This window comes from Ranitomeya imitator, chromosome 10, assembly GCF_032444005.1.
Source record: "Ranitomeya imitator isolate aRanImi1 chromosome 10, aRanImi1.pri, whole genome shotgun sequence".
Classification (NCBI taxonomy): domain Eukaryota; kingdom Metazoa; phylum Chordata; class Amphibia; order Anura; family Dendrobatidae; genus Ranitomeya; species Ranitomeya imitator.
The window spans coordinates 19,184,394-19,201,777 of NC_091291.1; the positions used below are offsets into that span (position 1 = coordinate 19,184,394).

Consider the following 17,384-nt stretch of genomic DNA (forward strand, 5'->3'; position numbering starts at 1 on the left):
AACTTTCAATTGTGTAGTATTCACTCTCAAACTGCTTACGGCTTTGTGATAACCGCATGTTGCTGAGGGAGCCAAGTCATTTTTCAAGCTTCGACGTATCAGTGGTAATAGTGACAGCTCCTCTACTTTCCTGAAATCCCAAGGAACACCATTACAGGTGAGAGATTCTTCCTTTTTATACTCACTGATGTTTATGGTGGGCAGAGCAAAGAGGCAAAATTCGGGGGCTCAGAAGCAGGACACCCCTTTGGTTTGTGGTCGTGTATTGGTTGTGATTTGCGATAAGAAAGGGCTGAGACTGATTATATAGACACATAGAAGAAGTAACTACGACACCAACCCAACTTTTGTAAGTATAAGTACCATAACTCTACTGAGAAGGTGACTGCTCAAGGTCATCGGTAAAAATGGGAAACTCATCTAAGAAACATGAGAAGCAATCGCAAGAGAAGAAGCTTACATCAGGAGTTGGAGAAGGCTTAAAAATATTCTAAAATGTTTTAAGCTTGCTACTAAGAGTATGATGGCGGCTACTTATATTTGTTAAGGTCAACTATGGTGGATTAGGTGCTCTTAAATATCATGATAATTGTTATAAGGCCACCTGACTGACGTATAAAGATCAGCCACACCTTCAGTGGATAATAGAAGGCTCATTTAATGCTTATTGATGGTCCACCTAGAAGTAGAAGGTAGGTGATTGTAAGAAGCTGAATGTGGAGCTCCATGAGAAAAGGTGGCAAAGATACGTGATGCAGATCCATCTCCATATAAGATGTTACCCCAAAACTCTACAGTAGAGGAGAGCGAGGGTGATGAAACTTAATTTTGCTCCCCCTACCATGCGCCTGCAGAACAATCGTAAGCACAATTTGGGGAACCAGTTTTCTACTTCTCTCGACTAGTCATCCGCCCTCTCTACTGAACCTATAACTTCAACTTTCATAGTACTTTCTCCGACAGAGAACAGTGGAATTGAAAGGTGGACCATGAATTCACTCCTGGGTCTGACATTAAAGTATAGCATTCCGAAGACCATGGAAAAAAAAGCAGGTTTGTGAATCCCAGGGAGCATGTGGAAAAGGTGATCTGTATTCCCAAATGGTTGGGTCAGATAACTAGAAGAAAAGCATAATATCTTGGTATTTGGAGGAAAAGTTTAGGAAAGCTGTTAGACCAAGAAGGAGGTCCAATTTTGGGGAGGTAGAGAAGCTTAAAGGGAACCTGTGTAGCAATTACCTGCCCTATCTGCCAAGGCAGTTAGACATAAAAGGTGGACGGGGTATATGGATAGAGGGCAGGAGAGCTGCAAGTGCAATGTCCCACCTCAAAGCACTTGAAGCTTGTTTGCATGCGATTTAAAAGTTGGATTTCCCAGAAACTACAAAACGGATTTCTACAATTAAGGTATGGATTAAATCAGTATGAAAGCAGTTGTATATGTGCCATTGGTTTGAGTTGTAAAATCGGCATATGAATTTTTCTTCAAGCAAAAGCCCAAGTAAACATTAGGGAGATAAAGCAAGAAGGGCAAGGTGCTACTGCCACCAGTAAAAGAAGCAGTCAGCTGATCCAACCTACATGCCACTAAGAGAGGTGGCTCTCTCTGGAGAAATGCATGAACGAGCATACTGTATGTACACACAAAGGGACTGATGTACACACCAAGGGACCAACGTAAGACAGCCAACTATAAGTACTGTCGTTGTCGACTTGCCTTACCTCCAGCATTGTCAACAAAAGTGTATTTAAAAGGAACATTGACTCCAGAAAACTCAGAAAGGAACTTATGATGATGTAACGCTTCATTAAAAGTGCTGTGCTGGAGAAGTACAGTTAGATCCAGAAATATTTGGATTGTGAAACAAGTTTTGGCATTTTAGCTGTTGATAAAACATATTCAGGATACAGTTATATTATCAATGTGGGCTTAAAGTACAGCCTCGCAGCTTTACTTTGAGGGTATTCACATCCTAATAGGAGTAATAGTTCAGGAATTACAGCTCTGTAATATGTAGCTCCCTCTTTCAAGGGACCAAAAATAATTATCTCAAAAGCTCATTTATGGGCAGAATTGACTTTTCCCTTTTTAATCCATCATTAATTAAGCAGGTAAAAGGTCCGGAGCTGATTCCAGGTGTGGCACTTTGCATTTGGAAGCTGTTGCTGTGAACCCACAACATGAGGCCGCAGAAGCTCTCAATGGAAGAGAAACAGACCATGATTTAGCTGAAAAAAAGAAGAAATCCTTTAGAGAGATAGCAGAAATGTTAGGATTGGCCAAATCAACAATTTGGCACATTATTCAAAAAAAAAGAGCAAACTGGGGAGCTTACGTAATCAAAATAATCAAATAACTGGAAGTTATGGACAACAGTGGTAGATAATCGCAGAATCCTTTCCATGATGAACAAAAACCCCTTCACAACATTCAGCTAAGAATAGAACACTCTCCGGGAAATAGGTGTTTCATTATCTAAGTATCTACCAGATAGAGAAGATTTCATGACAGCAAATACAGAGGGCTCACCACAAGGTGCAAACCATTAGTCAGCCTTAAAAAATACAAAGGCCATATTTGACTTTGCCAAAAAAAAACATCTAAAGAAGCCGCCCAATTCTGCAAAAGCAAACCTAAGATCATTCTGTACCACAATGATTGGAAGAAGGAAGTACGGAGAAGGCTTAGAATGGCTCATGATCCAAAGCACACCCCATCCTCTATAAAGCATGGAGAAGGCATTATGACGGCATGGGCATGCATGGATTTGAATGGATTTCGAGTGTTTATTGATGATGTGACAAAAGCAGCCAGATGAATTCTGTGTGTACAGGGTGAAACTTTTGGCTCAAATTCAACAAAATGCAGCATTCATTGGATGGCACTTCACAGTAATGAAGGACAATGACCCAAAAGTAAAGGCTGAGTCAATCATCAGATCTCTCCCAAATCAAGCTGCATTTCACAGGCTTAGGACAAAACTTAAGCAAAAAAAACCACAAACAAACAACTGAAGCCAACTGCAGCAAAGACTAGCAAAACATCACAAAGGCGGAAACCCAGTGTTTGGTGAAGTCCATGGCTCCCAGACTTCAGGCCGTCATTGCTTGCAAAGGATTCTCTGCAAAGTATTAAAAATGAATACTTTATTTAGGATAAAGGTAATTTGTCCAATTAATTTTAAGCTCCTAAAATGCAGAGGCTTTGATGAAAAATGGTTCTAAACGTTTCACGGGATATTTCTGTTCTGAACTGCATAACCGCCGCGGGAACGGTGGCGGCACAGGAGGTGAGTATAGGCTGTAATATTTTATCAGGGCCAAACATTTTGATCAAGAAGGGGTTGTCCTATAGTGGACAAATCTTTTAATTTGCTAACTAGGGTCTGCACATAACAGCTTAAAGGGACTCTGTCACCTGAATTTGGAGGGAACAATCTTCAGCCATAGGGGCAGGGTTTTCGGGTGTTTGATTCACCCTTTCCTTACCCGCTGGCTGCATGCTGGCTGCAATATTGGATTGAAGTTCATTCTCTGTCCTCCATAGTACACGCCTGCGCAAGCAAGTCCATCCATGTGTCTAGCTGGAGTCCAATACTGACACTGTGGAACACTTCCACCTTGCCAGGGCCATGACCAATAGTTGGCCTCCATATCTCTGTAATGTAATCCCCAACCTTGGGACATTACACCAGTAGGAGCTTTACTGAATCACTTTCCATAGTTTAATAGATTCAATTAATAGACTGAGATAAGGTCTGGAAGAAGCAGTCCAGATATGTCAACTGCCATCAGATTTGGTTTTTCGATTTGAAACTGGAAAAATTAAAAAAATTTTTTAATATTATTCATGATTTAACACATATAAGATTATAAAAACTAATCATTTAGGCCACTCTTTGCGTGGAGTAAAACGTTACAAAAATTGAGCTGCCAGAAATAAATTATGGGGTGAAAATCATGGTCATAATGATCAATGAGAATAGGAAATGACACAAATCCCAAAATATCGGCACAAACTAAAGATATAAGAGGCACAAATTACAGAAGAAAAAAGTACAGAAAAGACAAAAAATAATTATTTCCCTTCTATGTGTTTGAATTTCTCATTAAGGTCAAAAACTAGTCTGTAGTTAGTGAATGACACTTGTTTATGTGCATGGACGACGATCACTGGTGCAGTTTTGGTGAAATTTACCCTTTGTCACATACATTGCTCACATTTAGCTCGGAATGGAGTCTTTGTCTTCCACATTCATGAACTAACGTCAGCCCTCCCTCCGTCACCAATGACAGCCCTATTCTTAGAAGGCTACCTTCACATAAAGTTATTGCCACAGGTACTGTAGTTTCCACAAAAATTTGCTCTGAATGGTGAGGAATTGTGCTGGTAATATCCATAGAGCCGGTAAAGTTGATCAAAAACTCTAAACTCACCTGCTGCTTCCATGACTCCTTGGTCCGGTCACAAACCGGTTTCTTAACAACTTGATTTTCTGCAATGATGTCTTGCTTGTCTCGCGTTGGCTTTGGCCAACAGACACCAATGGGAGGGAAGGTGACGGAGCCATGGAGGCACCAGGAGATACTGTATTAGCGTTCTTTTTATTTTTTTAGGTACTTTTTTTCCCCACAGAATTAGATCTAGGAGATTTGAAGCAATTTAAGTTCTTTATGGATTTTTCCTTTTCCATTGAAATTAATGGAGAAAATCAACATCTGTTACAAAAATCGGAATGAAAGATTTGAAAAATTCACAATGCAAATAGTTATCTTTTCCAAACTATTGAGCTCTTTTTAAAAAAATGTCCAGTGGAAATACATCCTATAATTCTGAAGATGTTAGAAGACCTGGGAATCAATAAACATGTCATTAAATCATGTTTCAGGAGGCTATACCCAAATGCACTTTCAAAGGGTCTTGGGAGAATCATGGTGGGAGCATAATAAAAAAGGAGTGGTAGTATTGAAAAACAAAATTCTTCCCGAGACCTGTATCTTCCCTTGATGCCGGTTCTGTACAGCGCATTTCCTTTGTATTGATGAGATTTGATGCTTTTGTTTATCGCTGCAGATTTTCCATCTGCCAAGCCAGGTTGTAAGTTAGCAGTTTTTCTGAGATTTTGATTTATTTCCATCAAATTATTTTTATTGAGTTTTTCAAGATTATAAAGCCAAACATTACAATATGGAAATTAACTGGTAAAGGGAAAAAGTAGGAAAGATTTTTTTTTTTGGGGGGGGAACATTTCTGAGAATTTTTTTACTGTGATTATCTTGACTGTGCACTGTCATGAATGGAGAAAATGTAACTCTGCATGCTTCCATAGTTCATTCTAAATCTGCCCAAGCCACTGATGTGTTGTGTGTTGTCATAGAGTCGGCAGTCAATGAGCAAGAGAACATTTACAGTTACTTTGCCTTTGCAGTGAGAGATGGAAACCCTTTTTATACAGGGGTGGGAAGAATGGGAAATCCTTACTGGTGCTGACACTGCAGATGGGACTAGAATATGTGACAATACCAGTACAGACTTTAGTGAGTAAAGATCCAGCTTTCACCAATCCTTTTTATTCTTCTTCAGATTAATAACTGATAATGGATTCTTCTATCAACGTCATGAGTGACGAAGAAGTCCAAAACATTCGGTCCGCTTTAGAAGAAGGAGACCTCTGTACAGCAACTGAAAGACTTGGCAATTCGCTCAGGGAAATAGAAAATGCTCCGTTGAACATTGCTATCATGGGAGAGTCAGGAACAGGAAAGTCCACTTTTGTCAATGTCATCCGTGAGATGGACGATGAAGAAGAAGGGTCGGCCAAAACTGGTGTTGTGGAGACAACAATGAAGCCAACTCCATACAACCATCCACAGTATCCTGATGTAATTTTTTGGGATCTTCCAGGAATAGGAACTCCTGATTTTGCGGCTGATATTTATCTTCAGTCTGTTGAATTTAGTTGTTATGACTTTTTCATCATTTTATCATCAGAACGTTTTAAGAAAAATGACATTGACCTAGCGAAGGCGATTCAAGCTATGCACAAGAAATTCTACTTTGTGAGATCCAAAGTTGACTCTGACGTGCATGCTTCTATGATCCGAAGGAAAAAGTCGTTCAATGAAGAGAATGTGCTCAATGAAATTAGAAGTAACTGCATTCAAAGTCTTAAAGATGGAGGAATCACAGAGCCCAAAGTGTTTCTCCTCTCACTACTGGAGCTGGAAAAGTACGACTTTCAGAAAATGCAGGAAACACTTGAAAAAGAGCTTCCAGAACACAAAAGACACATATTCCTGATGTGTATACCCAACATTTCTCTACCAGTCCTTGAGAAGAAGCGTCAGGCTCTCAGGAAGGACGTATGGAAGTGGGCCTTATGTTCTTATGCAGCGCCTGTATTCTCAGTCCTGTCTGTACCTTCTGGTGCACAAATCCTGATGACAGTAATGATAGGCTACCAGAAAGCTTTTGGCTTGGATGAAAACTCTCTGAAAAAGTTGGCAGATAAGTTTAGTAAAGACGTTAGTGAATTAAGATCTGTGATTAAGTCCCCTATAGTCATAGAAGAGATAAATGAAGAGATTGTCAACACTTTACTAGAGACATATGCCAGTGATAATGCTATAGATCAGTATCTTCGCATATTGCTATGTAATCTAGAATCAGTGGCCATCCCCTTTGGTACCGCTTACCAGACGCTCTGCGACTTCCTTAATAAGATTGCAGAGGATGCTGAGCGTGTTCTTATGAAGGCATTAGAGTCGCCCCTCTAGGCATTTTTCTCCAACACAACAAATCATAGAAAAAGCTCCCAGATATGGCATATAATGAAAAACTAAAATTAAGGAATTAAGAACTGATTCAACAATTCATATAATTGAGCCAATAAAGTTTGTACAATATCTACGTGTTTGCAATGTGCATTTGATTTTATTTTTGCGCACAAAAACATCCACCGCGCACAAAACAACACGGGCCCTGAACATGAACCAAGGAGGACCCCAAGAGAAAACCGGCAGTGTGAGTAAGGACTGTCATAGATATGGAGCCTCAAGACCAGGCTGTAGTATGACATAGGGGGATGAACTGAAAGGGATGTGGAAAGAAAAAATGAAGGAAATAACTAGACTTATTCCAACATGTCACTCAGTCCATTTAAGAATAAACTGTGTAATCTGTAAATCCGCAAAGTCTCTTTAGAATTAGGAACATTTTTTATTGAGAGAACAACTGGGACCTGCTCTAGGGGGTGTGATGAACCCGCACCTCACCAACCCACCTGATGTCACTATTACATCAGAGGGATCATGCAGTAGGGTCTCCCCACTTTCACCAGTGTGATTTTCCACACCTGTAAGGTCAGCTTCACACAGTTTTACTGAGACACCCCCTGTCCACATGGATCATTGAGCACAGAGAATGAGGGGATGTGTCCTACGCAGCCGATGACGTGCAATCACACTTGCTAACAACCCTGACAGGCTGAGAGGCCCTTTCATTAGCACCAGTGAAATAGAGCCTTGCCAGCCCGATAGGACTGCCACCAGTTCCTCATTAGATATAAGTCCAGTCTGTCAATTTGATTTTATTGGGCCAGAAAGCAGCCCGATAGCATGGGAAGTTAAAACCGAGAATACGGATGTGTGCATTCATGAATCGAGATAAAAGAGCAGCCCAATGTTAAATTATATATTTAATTGCCTTAAGGGCACACTAGATAAAACTCTACATACACAATGGTTAATGATCCATTTTTGTTTTCATTATTATTTACATTAAAACAGCCTACCTATTCAAGTTGGAAATTCTTCTTAAAGGCCACCTGGATCAATTATCTCGGGTTTCTTTTTTATGTAAACATATGTCTAAGTTTTTTTGAATAATTAAAATATTCTTCGGTGGAGGTGCAGCTTTTCCTTATGCATCTGAACTGGCTGGGAAGTACAGTGGGGCAAAAAAGTATTTAGTCAGTCAGCAATAGTGCAAGTTCCACCACTTAAAAAGATGAGAGGCGTCTGTAATTTACATCATAGTTAGACCTCAACTATGGGAGACAAACTGAGAAAAAAAAATCCAGAAAATCACATTGTCTGTTTTTTTAACATTTCATTTGCATATTATGGTGGAAAATAAGTATTTGGTCAGAAACAAAATTTCATCTCAATACTTTGTAATATATCCTTTGTTGGCAATGACAGAGGTCAAACGTTTTCTGTAAGTCTTCACAAGGTTGCCACACACTGTTGTTGGTATGTTGGCCCATTCCTCCATGCAGATCTCCTCTAGAGCAGTGATGTTTTTGGCTTTTTGCTTGGCAACACGGACTTTCAACTCCCTCCAAAGGTTTTCTATAGGGTTGAGATCTGGAGACTGACTAGGCCACTCCAGGACCTTGAAATGCTTCTTACGAAGCCACTCCTTCGTTGCCCTGGCGGTGTGCTTTGGATCATTGTCATGTTGAAAGACCCAGCCATGTTTCATCTTCAATGCCCTTGCTGATGGAAGGAGGTTTGCACTCAAAATCTCACGATACATGGCCCCATTCATTCTTTCATGTACCCGGATCAGTCGTCCTGGCCCCTTTGCAGAGAAACAGCCCCAAAGCATGATGTTTCCACCACCATGCTTTACAGTAGGTATGGTGTTTGATGGATGCAACTCAGTATTCTTTTTCCTCCAAACACGACAAGTTGTGTTTCTACCAAACAGTTCCAGTTTGGTTTCATCAGACCATAGGACATTCTCCCAAAACTCCTCTGGATCATCCAAATGCTCTCTAGCAAACTTCAGACGGGCCCGGACATGTACTGGCTTAAGCATTGGGACACGTCTGGCACTGCAGGATCTGAGTCCATGGTGGCGTAGTGTGTTACTTATGGTAGGCCTTGTTACATTGGTCCCAGCTCTCTGCAGTTCATTCACTAGGTCCCCCCGCGTGGTTCTGGGATTTTTGCTCACCGTTCTTGTGATCATTCTGACCCCACGGGGTGGGATTTTGCGTGGAGCCCCAGATCGAGGGAGATTATCAGTGGTCTTGTATGTCTTCCATTTTCTAATTATTGCTCCCACTGTTGATTTCTTCATTCCAAGCTGGTTGGCTATTGCAGATTCAGTCTTCCCAGCCTGGTGCAGGGCTACAATTTTGTTTCTGGTGTCCTTTGACAGCTCTTTGGTCTTCACCATAGTGGAGTTTGGAGTCAGACTGTTTGAGGGTGTGCACAGGTGTCTTTTTATACTGATAACAAGTTTAAACAGGTGCCATTACTACAGGTAATGAGTGGAGGAAAGAGAAGACTCTTAAAGAAGAAGTTACAGGTCTGTGAGAGCCAGAAATCTTGATTGTTTGTTTCTGACCAAATACTTATTTTCCACCATAATATGCAAAAAAAATGATAAAAAAACAGACAATGTGATTTTCTGGATTTTTTTTTCTCAGTTTGTCTCCCATAGTTGAGGTCTACCTATGATGTAAATTACAGACGCCTCTCATCTTTTTAAGTGGTGGAACTTGCACTATTGCTGACTGACTAAATACTTTTTTGCCCCACTGTATATTCTATTTCAATTTGTGGAAAAGTGCACTGTAATAGTCTATGTGCTATTGCCATCTACGAGTTTGAAATGTGTTCTGCTCCAAATCTATTGATCTGAAAGACATACCGTAATTCAAGATCCAAGAAGACCATATTGTCTTTGGCAATGTGAGCTGTAAATGATAAATCCCATGTGTTCTTCTAGAGTTGTTCTACAAAAGAGGTTGCCACATATTCTGTGCCAGACTCAATGATAAATAAGTCGTCGATATATCAAGGGTTATATTTAATATGCCTGACATGGGAACTAGACAAGACTGACGACGGGGACTCGAAACTCTCCATAAACGAATTTGCGGAACCTGGGATGACTCGAGTACCCATTGTCGTGCCAAGTCACTGCAGGTAAAGCGCATCCCTAAAATAGAATAGGTTATGCTCCAGGACGAATTTTGACCCGCTCAGGAGTGGCCACTGTTCAGATTGGATAGTCAGATTGGTGGAGACTCAACATGCGGCATCTCATGGGGGAATAACTCGGTCCATACTCCGACCACTGGAGATGGAGCTATAGAAACAGCCGAGACTGACTGGCACCAAAGGTAGGGGGCATGGTCAGATGATCGAGAAGTCATTGCATCTACCCACTTCAGTACCATTATTGCCCTTTACCTGCACTTTACACTTTTAATAGTTGGCAGGATGGATGATAATAAACAGCAGCGCTTGAAAATTCCAGTAGGAGCTTCACTGAATAACATTACAAAGTTTAATAGATCCAATTTGCTGATGAAAGACCAGCGAGAAAAATGTCCAGGAGTCTCCCAAAAAGCGAGAACACCGCCTAGAATCCTGAAGGTGTTGGAAAACACCGGGGACCCTGAAATCCTCCTAAACTTTAAGAAATGCAGGTTCCAGGAGGCCTTGGCCATACCCACATGCAGTATCAAGAGGTGCGGGAAAGTAATGTTGGGGACATGATCAAAAAAGGCATAAATAGAAAAAAAAAATTCTGTCCGAGTTTTCTATCCTCCTTTGCTGTCGATTCTGCACAACATATTTCTCGTGTGTAAATGAGATGTGTTCAAATCACATTCATTTTGGTGCTACTGAAAATCTCTACCGGTTTACTACCGCAAAGCAGGGCATAAAATCCGCAGCTTTTTTTCTTTTTATATTTTTAAAAATTGGGTTTAAAGAAAATTTATGAAGCGTTTGGCTCTTAAAGGCTTTGTGTTTCTGTGAACATTCAACTTTAATGCGGTCTTAAATTAAGAGATGCTCGGAAAAAAAGTTAAAATGAAAGAATAACAAATGCTATCATCATTGAATCTGAATGATCTGATTGATGGACTCTCTGAACTCCCTCTGCAGCAAGCACTAGACAGTGCAATACCCAGACTATAGAATGTAAATGGTGTAACATTTTAAATGAAACCCAACTGCAAAAATTATTGTTAGCTCCAAATACATTTTGCTGGTGATTTCTGCAGAGTCTGAACAAAGGATCAAAGACTCTAAACTCACTTGTGGGTGTTTCCATGACTTCATTGCCCGGTTCCTTACAGGTTTCTGTACAACCCGCCATGAAAGACAAAGATCTTTATATTTATTTTGCTAAGGTTTTTTTTCAGGGCTCACACATTTTGCTTTCGATCTAATGGAAATTCGAAGCAATTGAAGTTAGTTGTGGATTTCTTTTCTATTCAATAGAGAAACTCATCAACAAACCTGCAACTGATCTGCTACAAGAATCGACTTGTTAAGGTTTGAAAAATCCACACCATAGATCAAATATCGCCATACTTATCAATTCTTTCAGACTGATTGGAATAATGGGAGACATTCCAAACTCCTGGAGGAGTTGGAAAACTCTCTTGAGAATGACAAATTTTCCCGGAAAGGAAGTTTCAGGAGGCTTTGATTTTTGTCCAAATGCACTTTCAAGAGGTGTTGATAAGAAATGTAGGGCTCAACTAAAGTTGCACATAAATATCACAAGGGCCTATTAATCAAAAAAGGCGAGGGGGATGCAACAGGTATTACGAGTTTTGCAGGGTTCTCTGCAAAAGGATTATTGTTGGGTTTGCAAATCTTTTAGCTCAGTTATATTGAAAACATTTCCTGCTCGAGATCCTCATTCTTCCGGCTGCCAATTCTTTAAAGTTATCAGGCACAAAACATTTCCGCTACTGTAAATCACTGCAGAATTTCCACAAAGAAAAGACAGAGAAAATCTGCAGCAGCTTTAGGACAAGGAGGGGCGAAGCAGAGCAAGATCCTGGATGCAGTTTAGTTGGGTGGAAGTGGAAAGAGAAACCTCAGACGTGGTCTCCAAGTTATGATGTTTACACATTTTTCATCCTTTTTGATCCGGCCTAGATTTGTAGTCTGTCCTGCAATCAGCAGTTTCAGTGCTACAGCACATCCTCTCCCGCCCAGTGACGTCTCCTCTTTCAGTTTCTACAATTCACATTATGTACAAGCACCTCCCTATGACGTCACATCTATAGCTTGATAAGTAGGAAGAAAGAGCAGAGAGCAAGGTATGTAAGATCTCATTATCAAGAGGATCTGTCTATGGATGGGGAAAAAGGGAGAAGAATCGGGGTATAAAAAGCAAGCAACTCCAATGTGCATGGTCATAGATTAACACACTTCTCCGACATTCTGCACGATCAGTTTCACTGATTATCACTTTGCTGTTGCAGATACGTTGTGACTGACAACAAGAAAAATTCCACTTTATATTTTTGCATTATCGTTTTTCAAAGTGTCCAGAAATGAGAGCATTATAGAATTGGATATTTTAGTGGTTGCCCCGAGAACAGCTTTAAAACGTTATACACAAGTCTGAAATGGTAGCTACAATTCTAAGAATGAGCTGAAGCTACAGAGATGTGGCTGTGTATGATCGACCAGGATAGTACCATGTGTGGCACAACATCTGACTGCCAGTATGGTCACTTTGAGAAAATCGCACTAAATTCAACCCAGTTAGAGGTTTGATAGCAAGTTGCACTTGACTTCGCCTCTATACGTTGCTACTAGTGATGAGTAGAGATGGGCGAACTTGAACAGTAAAGCTTGGCATCCGTATCGAACATCTACTGTTCAGGCACAGATATCAAAGGCGTTCCCCCCCCCCAACTCCGAGTGTTTCTAATGCTATCATGTGCATGACAACACGGCAAACACTGCTTCTGATCGGCGGTAAGATCATTACCGTCGGTCAGACAGCCGCAGTTCCCAACCTGTCGAATGAGAGCGAAAGACCGCAGCTGTCACTGGCATCAGATGATGGGACTACTCCCTCCATCATCCTACACTTGCTGCCGCTAATAACAGATAGAGCAGGTAGCGGCTGATGGGAGTATTAATCAGCCAGGACCTGTGCTCTAAATAAATTAAAGAAAAATGACTTGGGTTCCCCTGTATTTTTTGATAACCAGCCAGGCAAAACTGACAGCTGCGGGAAGCAACCCTCAGCTGTCAGCGTTACCAAGGCTGGTTATCAAAAAGAGGGTTCCCCACATTGTTTTTTTTAAAATAAATAAAAACAAAAAAAGTGTGGAGGTTCCCTTCATTTTTGACAAGCAGCCAAGCTAAAACAAGCATCTGAGGGCTGGTATTCTCAGGATGATAAAGGTCCATGTATATTGGTCCGCCCTTCCCTAAAAACAGAAGCCCGCAGCCGCCCCAGAAAAGGCATATTAGATGTGCCAATTCTGGCTCTTTGCCCGACTCTTCCCACTTGCCCTGTAGCGGTGGCAAGTGGAGCTCATATTTGTGGGGATGATATCACATTTGTTTTGTCCAGTGACATGAAGCCCATGAATTAGTAATGTAGAGGTGCATGTAAGACACCTATCAGTTACTAATCCTATAGTGGTATTGTAAATAGACACAGACAAAATAAAGTCTCTTGAGGTACCGTCACACTGAACGATATCGCTAGCGATCCGTGACGTTGCAGCGTCCTGGCTAGCGATATCGTTCAGTTTCACAGGCAGCAGCGATCTGGATCCTGCTGTGCCATCGCTGGTCAGCGCAGAAAGTCCAGAACTTTATTTCGTCGCTGGACCTTCTGCAGACATCGCTGAATTGGCATGTGTGACGCCGATTCAGCGATGTCTTCACTGGTAACCAGGGTAAACATCGGGTTACTAAGCGCAGGGCCGTGCTTAGTAACCCGATGTTTACCATGGTTACCAGCATAAACATCGGGTTACTAAGCGCAGGGCCACGCTTAGTAACCCGATGTTTACCCTGGTTACCAGCGTAAACGTAAAAAAAAAAAACCACTACATACTTACATTCCGTGTCTGTCCCCCGGCGCTGTGCTTCCCTGCACTGTCAGCGCCGGCCAGCCGTAAAGCAGATTACAGTGGTGACGTCACCGCTGTGCTTTCCGGCTGGCGCTCACTGTCAGTGCAGAGAAGCAGAGCGCTGGGGGACAGACACGGAATGTAAGTATGTAGTGTTTTTTTTTTTTTACGTTTACAGAGATGTAGATCTGTGTGTTGTCAACATAGAGATGATACTGAAAACTGTGAGATTCTATGAGCTGTCCCAGGCTGTCTTAGGTTTGTCCCACACGTCCAGATAATTCCGGTACCGGAATTATCCGTGTCCGTGTGCTTACGTAGCACATCAGTGTGGCACACGTGCGGCAGCCGTGTGCCGACTGAGGACCACACGGACCGTGCAGGAGGCAGCGCTACAGTTAAGTGCTGTCCCCTGCGTGCGGTGCTGAAGCCGGTATTCATCTCTTCCTCCCAGCAGCGTTCGCTGGAGAGAAGGAATGAATAATCAATTTTTTTTTCTTTCTCCTTAAAAATAAAGTTTGTGCGTCCCCTCCCGCCTCCCATCCCCTGTGCGCCCCCCACTTGCCAGGAAATACTCACCGACACCCAGCTCCAGCGATGTCTCCTCTCAGCGCCGGCAGCAGGCCCTGTGTGAGCGGTCACGTGGTCCCGCTCATTACAGTGAGGAATATGCGCATATTCCTCACTGTAATGAGCGGGACCACGTGACCGCTCACACAGCACAGGCTGCAGCTGCTGAGAGGAGACATCGCTGGAGCTGGGTGTCGGTGAGTATTTCCTGGCAAGTGGGTCCGTGAAATCATGCTGACATGTGCAGAGACACATTGATTTTAATGTGTCTACATGAGTCAGTCTCTCCGGTACGTGAGGAAACTGTCACCTCACATACCGGAGCCACTGACGTGTGAAACCGGCCTTATGGATGCCTCTCCATTACTAAGCTGAGGGCTTGATGTCATCGAACAATGCAAAGGTAACATTAACCCCACAAATATGAACCCCACTTGCGACCGCTACAGGGCAATTCGGAAGAGCTGGGCAAAGAGCCAGAATTGGCACATCTACTAGATATGACTTTTCTGGGCGGCTGTGATCTGCTGTTTTTAGGCTGGGGGGGCAATAACCATGGGCCCTTACCAGACTGAGAATACCAACCCCCAGCTGTCTGCTTTAGCTTGGCAGGTTGTCAAAAATTGGGGAGACCCCACGTCGTTTTTTAAATTATTTAAATAATTTAAAAAACAATGTGGGGACCCCGCTATTCTTGATATCCAACCTTGCTAACGCTGACAGCCAAGGGTTGCAGTCCGCAGCTGTCACTTTTGCCTGGCTGGTTATCAAAAATACAGCGGACCCAGGCATTGTTTAATTATTTATTTAGAGAGCATGCACCTGTTGATGAATACTCACATCACCCGACGCCTGCTCTCGCTGTTATTAGCAGCAGCACCCAACAGTGATATGAATAGGCACCAGTGTTGCAACAGTTTTATAAATGCAGGCTCTGACAGTGGCTGGAGACATTTCTTTATGATGGTGCAGTAGACAATGCAGTAAATACCCACAAAAGAGAATATGAAAGGCAGCACTCACCAGTCTCCTCTGTGAATTAAAAGACCTTTATTTTAACATAATCCAGGCTATTAAAATAAAAGACAATTCACAGAATGACTGGTGAGTGCGGCCTTTCACATTCTCTTTTCTAGATATTTGATGGGAGCAGTAGTCCCATCAGCTGACACAATTGACCAGAGGTAAACTCTTTACCTCTAATCAGTGTGGGAACCGCGGCTCTATGACCAGCGGTAATGATTTATCCCGATCAGAAGATGTTTGCTGCGATGTCATGCCCTATTGAAAACACGTGCATGCTCGGCCAAGTAAAGTGAGCATGTGTATGGGGGTCGAATCAATAGCCATTAATGGACATTCTCTGCTAGATCAATTTAGGACTACATTGCTCAATTCTGGTCAGACCCAAAAGCCGATTTTTTCTTTTTGCCTTTAATCTGCACACAATGGGTTCTAATGTGTCGCCGTCTTCTTTTTCCCTCAGGCGCTTGAGACTGAAGAAAGAGATATGGATTCCCAATTTATAGTTCCTGAAAATGAACTGCAGGAGATGAAGAACTTCTTTGAAAATAGAGATCTTGCAGAAGCTGTAGAAAGTGTGAAGAGATGCCTGGAAGACATTGACCAAGTCACGTTGAATGTTGCCGTAACTGGAGAATCGGGATCAGGAAAGTCAACTTTTATCAACGTAATCCGAGGCCTTGGCGATGAGGAAGAAGATTCTGCCAAGACAGGCGTGGTCGAGACAACCACAGTCCCATCACCTTATTTACACCCGCATCACAAAAACGTGAAATACTGGGACCTTCCCGGGATCGGAAGTCCTGTATTTAATCCGATGGATTATCTGCAATTGGTGAAGTTTCACCAATATGATTTTTTTCTGATCATCACAACCGAACGCTTCAGAGAATGTCACATCCTGTTAGCACAAGCCATCAAGTCCATGGGGAAGAAGTTCTACTTTCTGAGATCCAAAATAGACTCGGCAATAAAAGGATGTCGACGAAGAAGGACAAACTACTGCAAGGATGAAGATCTACTGAAGAAAATCCACGATGACTGCGTAAATGGTCTCCGAGCTGGAGGTATCGAGAACCCTCGAGTGTTTCTAATTTCCAGTCTAGAACCTGAAAAGTATGACTTCTACTTGATCCAGAAAACGCTAGAGGACGAACTTCCGAGTCACAAGAGACATGTATTTCTTTTGTCTCAGCCCAATTTTTTCCACCAGGCCGTGGAGAAGAAGAAAAAGGTCTTTCTATCGCAAATCTGGAAATGGGCCATCGTCTCCGCTATGAACGTTGTGACGTCACAAAGGTCGGGTGCGAGTAGTATGTCGTGTGTTCCGTATTTATCAGCCAATGGTGACCTCACCCTCATGGTCAATGTTTTGGAAGAGTACAAGAAAGCTTTCGGACTGGACGCGAGATCCCTTAAAATGCTATCGGATACCTTTGGGAGAGATCTCGAAACTTTGAGATCAATGATCAGAACCACAACGGCTTTGGAGGAGATAACTCCCGAATTGGTTTTCCATCACCTAAAGAGTCAGGGTCTGACGGACATGGGTCGTATAGTGACAGCATGTGTAAATCAGATTGTTCCGCAAATTGGCACATTGGCAAGTGGAGGAGTTGCCTTCGGGACGACTTACTGGATACTAAGCAGCTTCTTATCAGCTATGGCAGAAGATGCTACCAAGGTGCTGACGATGGCATTAGCGACTTCTGACTAACTCTGGCACGTTCACCAAGTAGCCTTTTAACAACAGGTGGTGCCTAGAAAGGTTGTATGAATCCCTTTGGTGAAAGATCAGAACAGGATGTAAAACTTTATCTCACGTTACATCATCTATATACCCACCATACACATGAAGAAGCAATCTTGTGTTCCACTACATGGTGTCTCCGTTTCATACAGAGGATTTAGATGAGAATGTCTTCA

The 17,384-nt window shown here is 42.2% G+C and overlaps 2 protein-coding genes across 2 annotated transcripts; both read left to right on the plus strand.

Moving 5' to 3' along the window:
* Positions 1-28: 28 nt before the first annotated feature.
* On the plus strand, positions 29-6,910 carry LOC138651276 (interferon-inducible GTPase 5-like). The gene is made up of 2 exons (XM_069741350.1): positions 29-157; positions 5,585-6,910. Exon 2 carries the CDS (start codon positions 5,599-5,601, stop codon positions 6,775-6,777), a length of 1,179 nt encoding a protein of 392 aa, XP_069597451.1. The 5' UTR covers positions 29-157; positions 5,585-5,598; the 3' UTR covers positions 6,778-6,910.
* Positions 6,911-12,038: 5,128 nt separating this feature from the next.
* On the plus strand, positions 12,039-17,314 carry LOC138651279 (interferon-inducible GTPase 5-like). The gene is made up of 2 exons (XM_069741356.1): positions 12,039-12,083; positions 15,922-17,314. Exon 2 carries the CDS (start codon positions 15,946-15,948, stop codon positions 17,173-17,175), a length of 1,230 nt encoding a protein of 409 aa, XP_069597457.1. The 5' UTR covers positions 12,039-12,083; positions 15,922-15,945; the 3' UTR covers positions 17,176-17,314.
* The last annotated feature ends 70 nt before the right edge of the window (positions 17,315-17,384 follow it).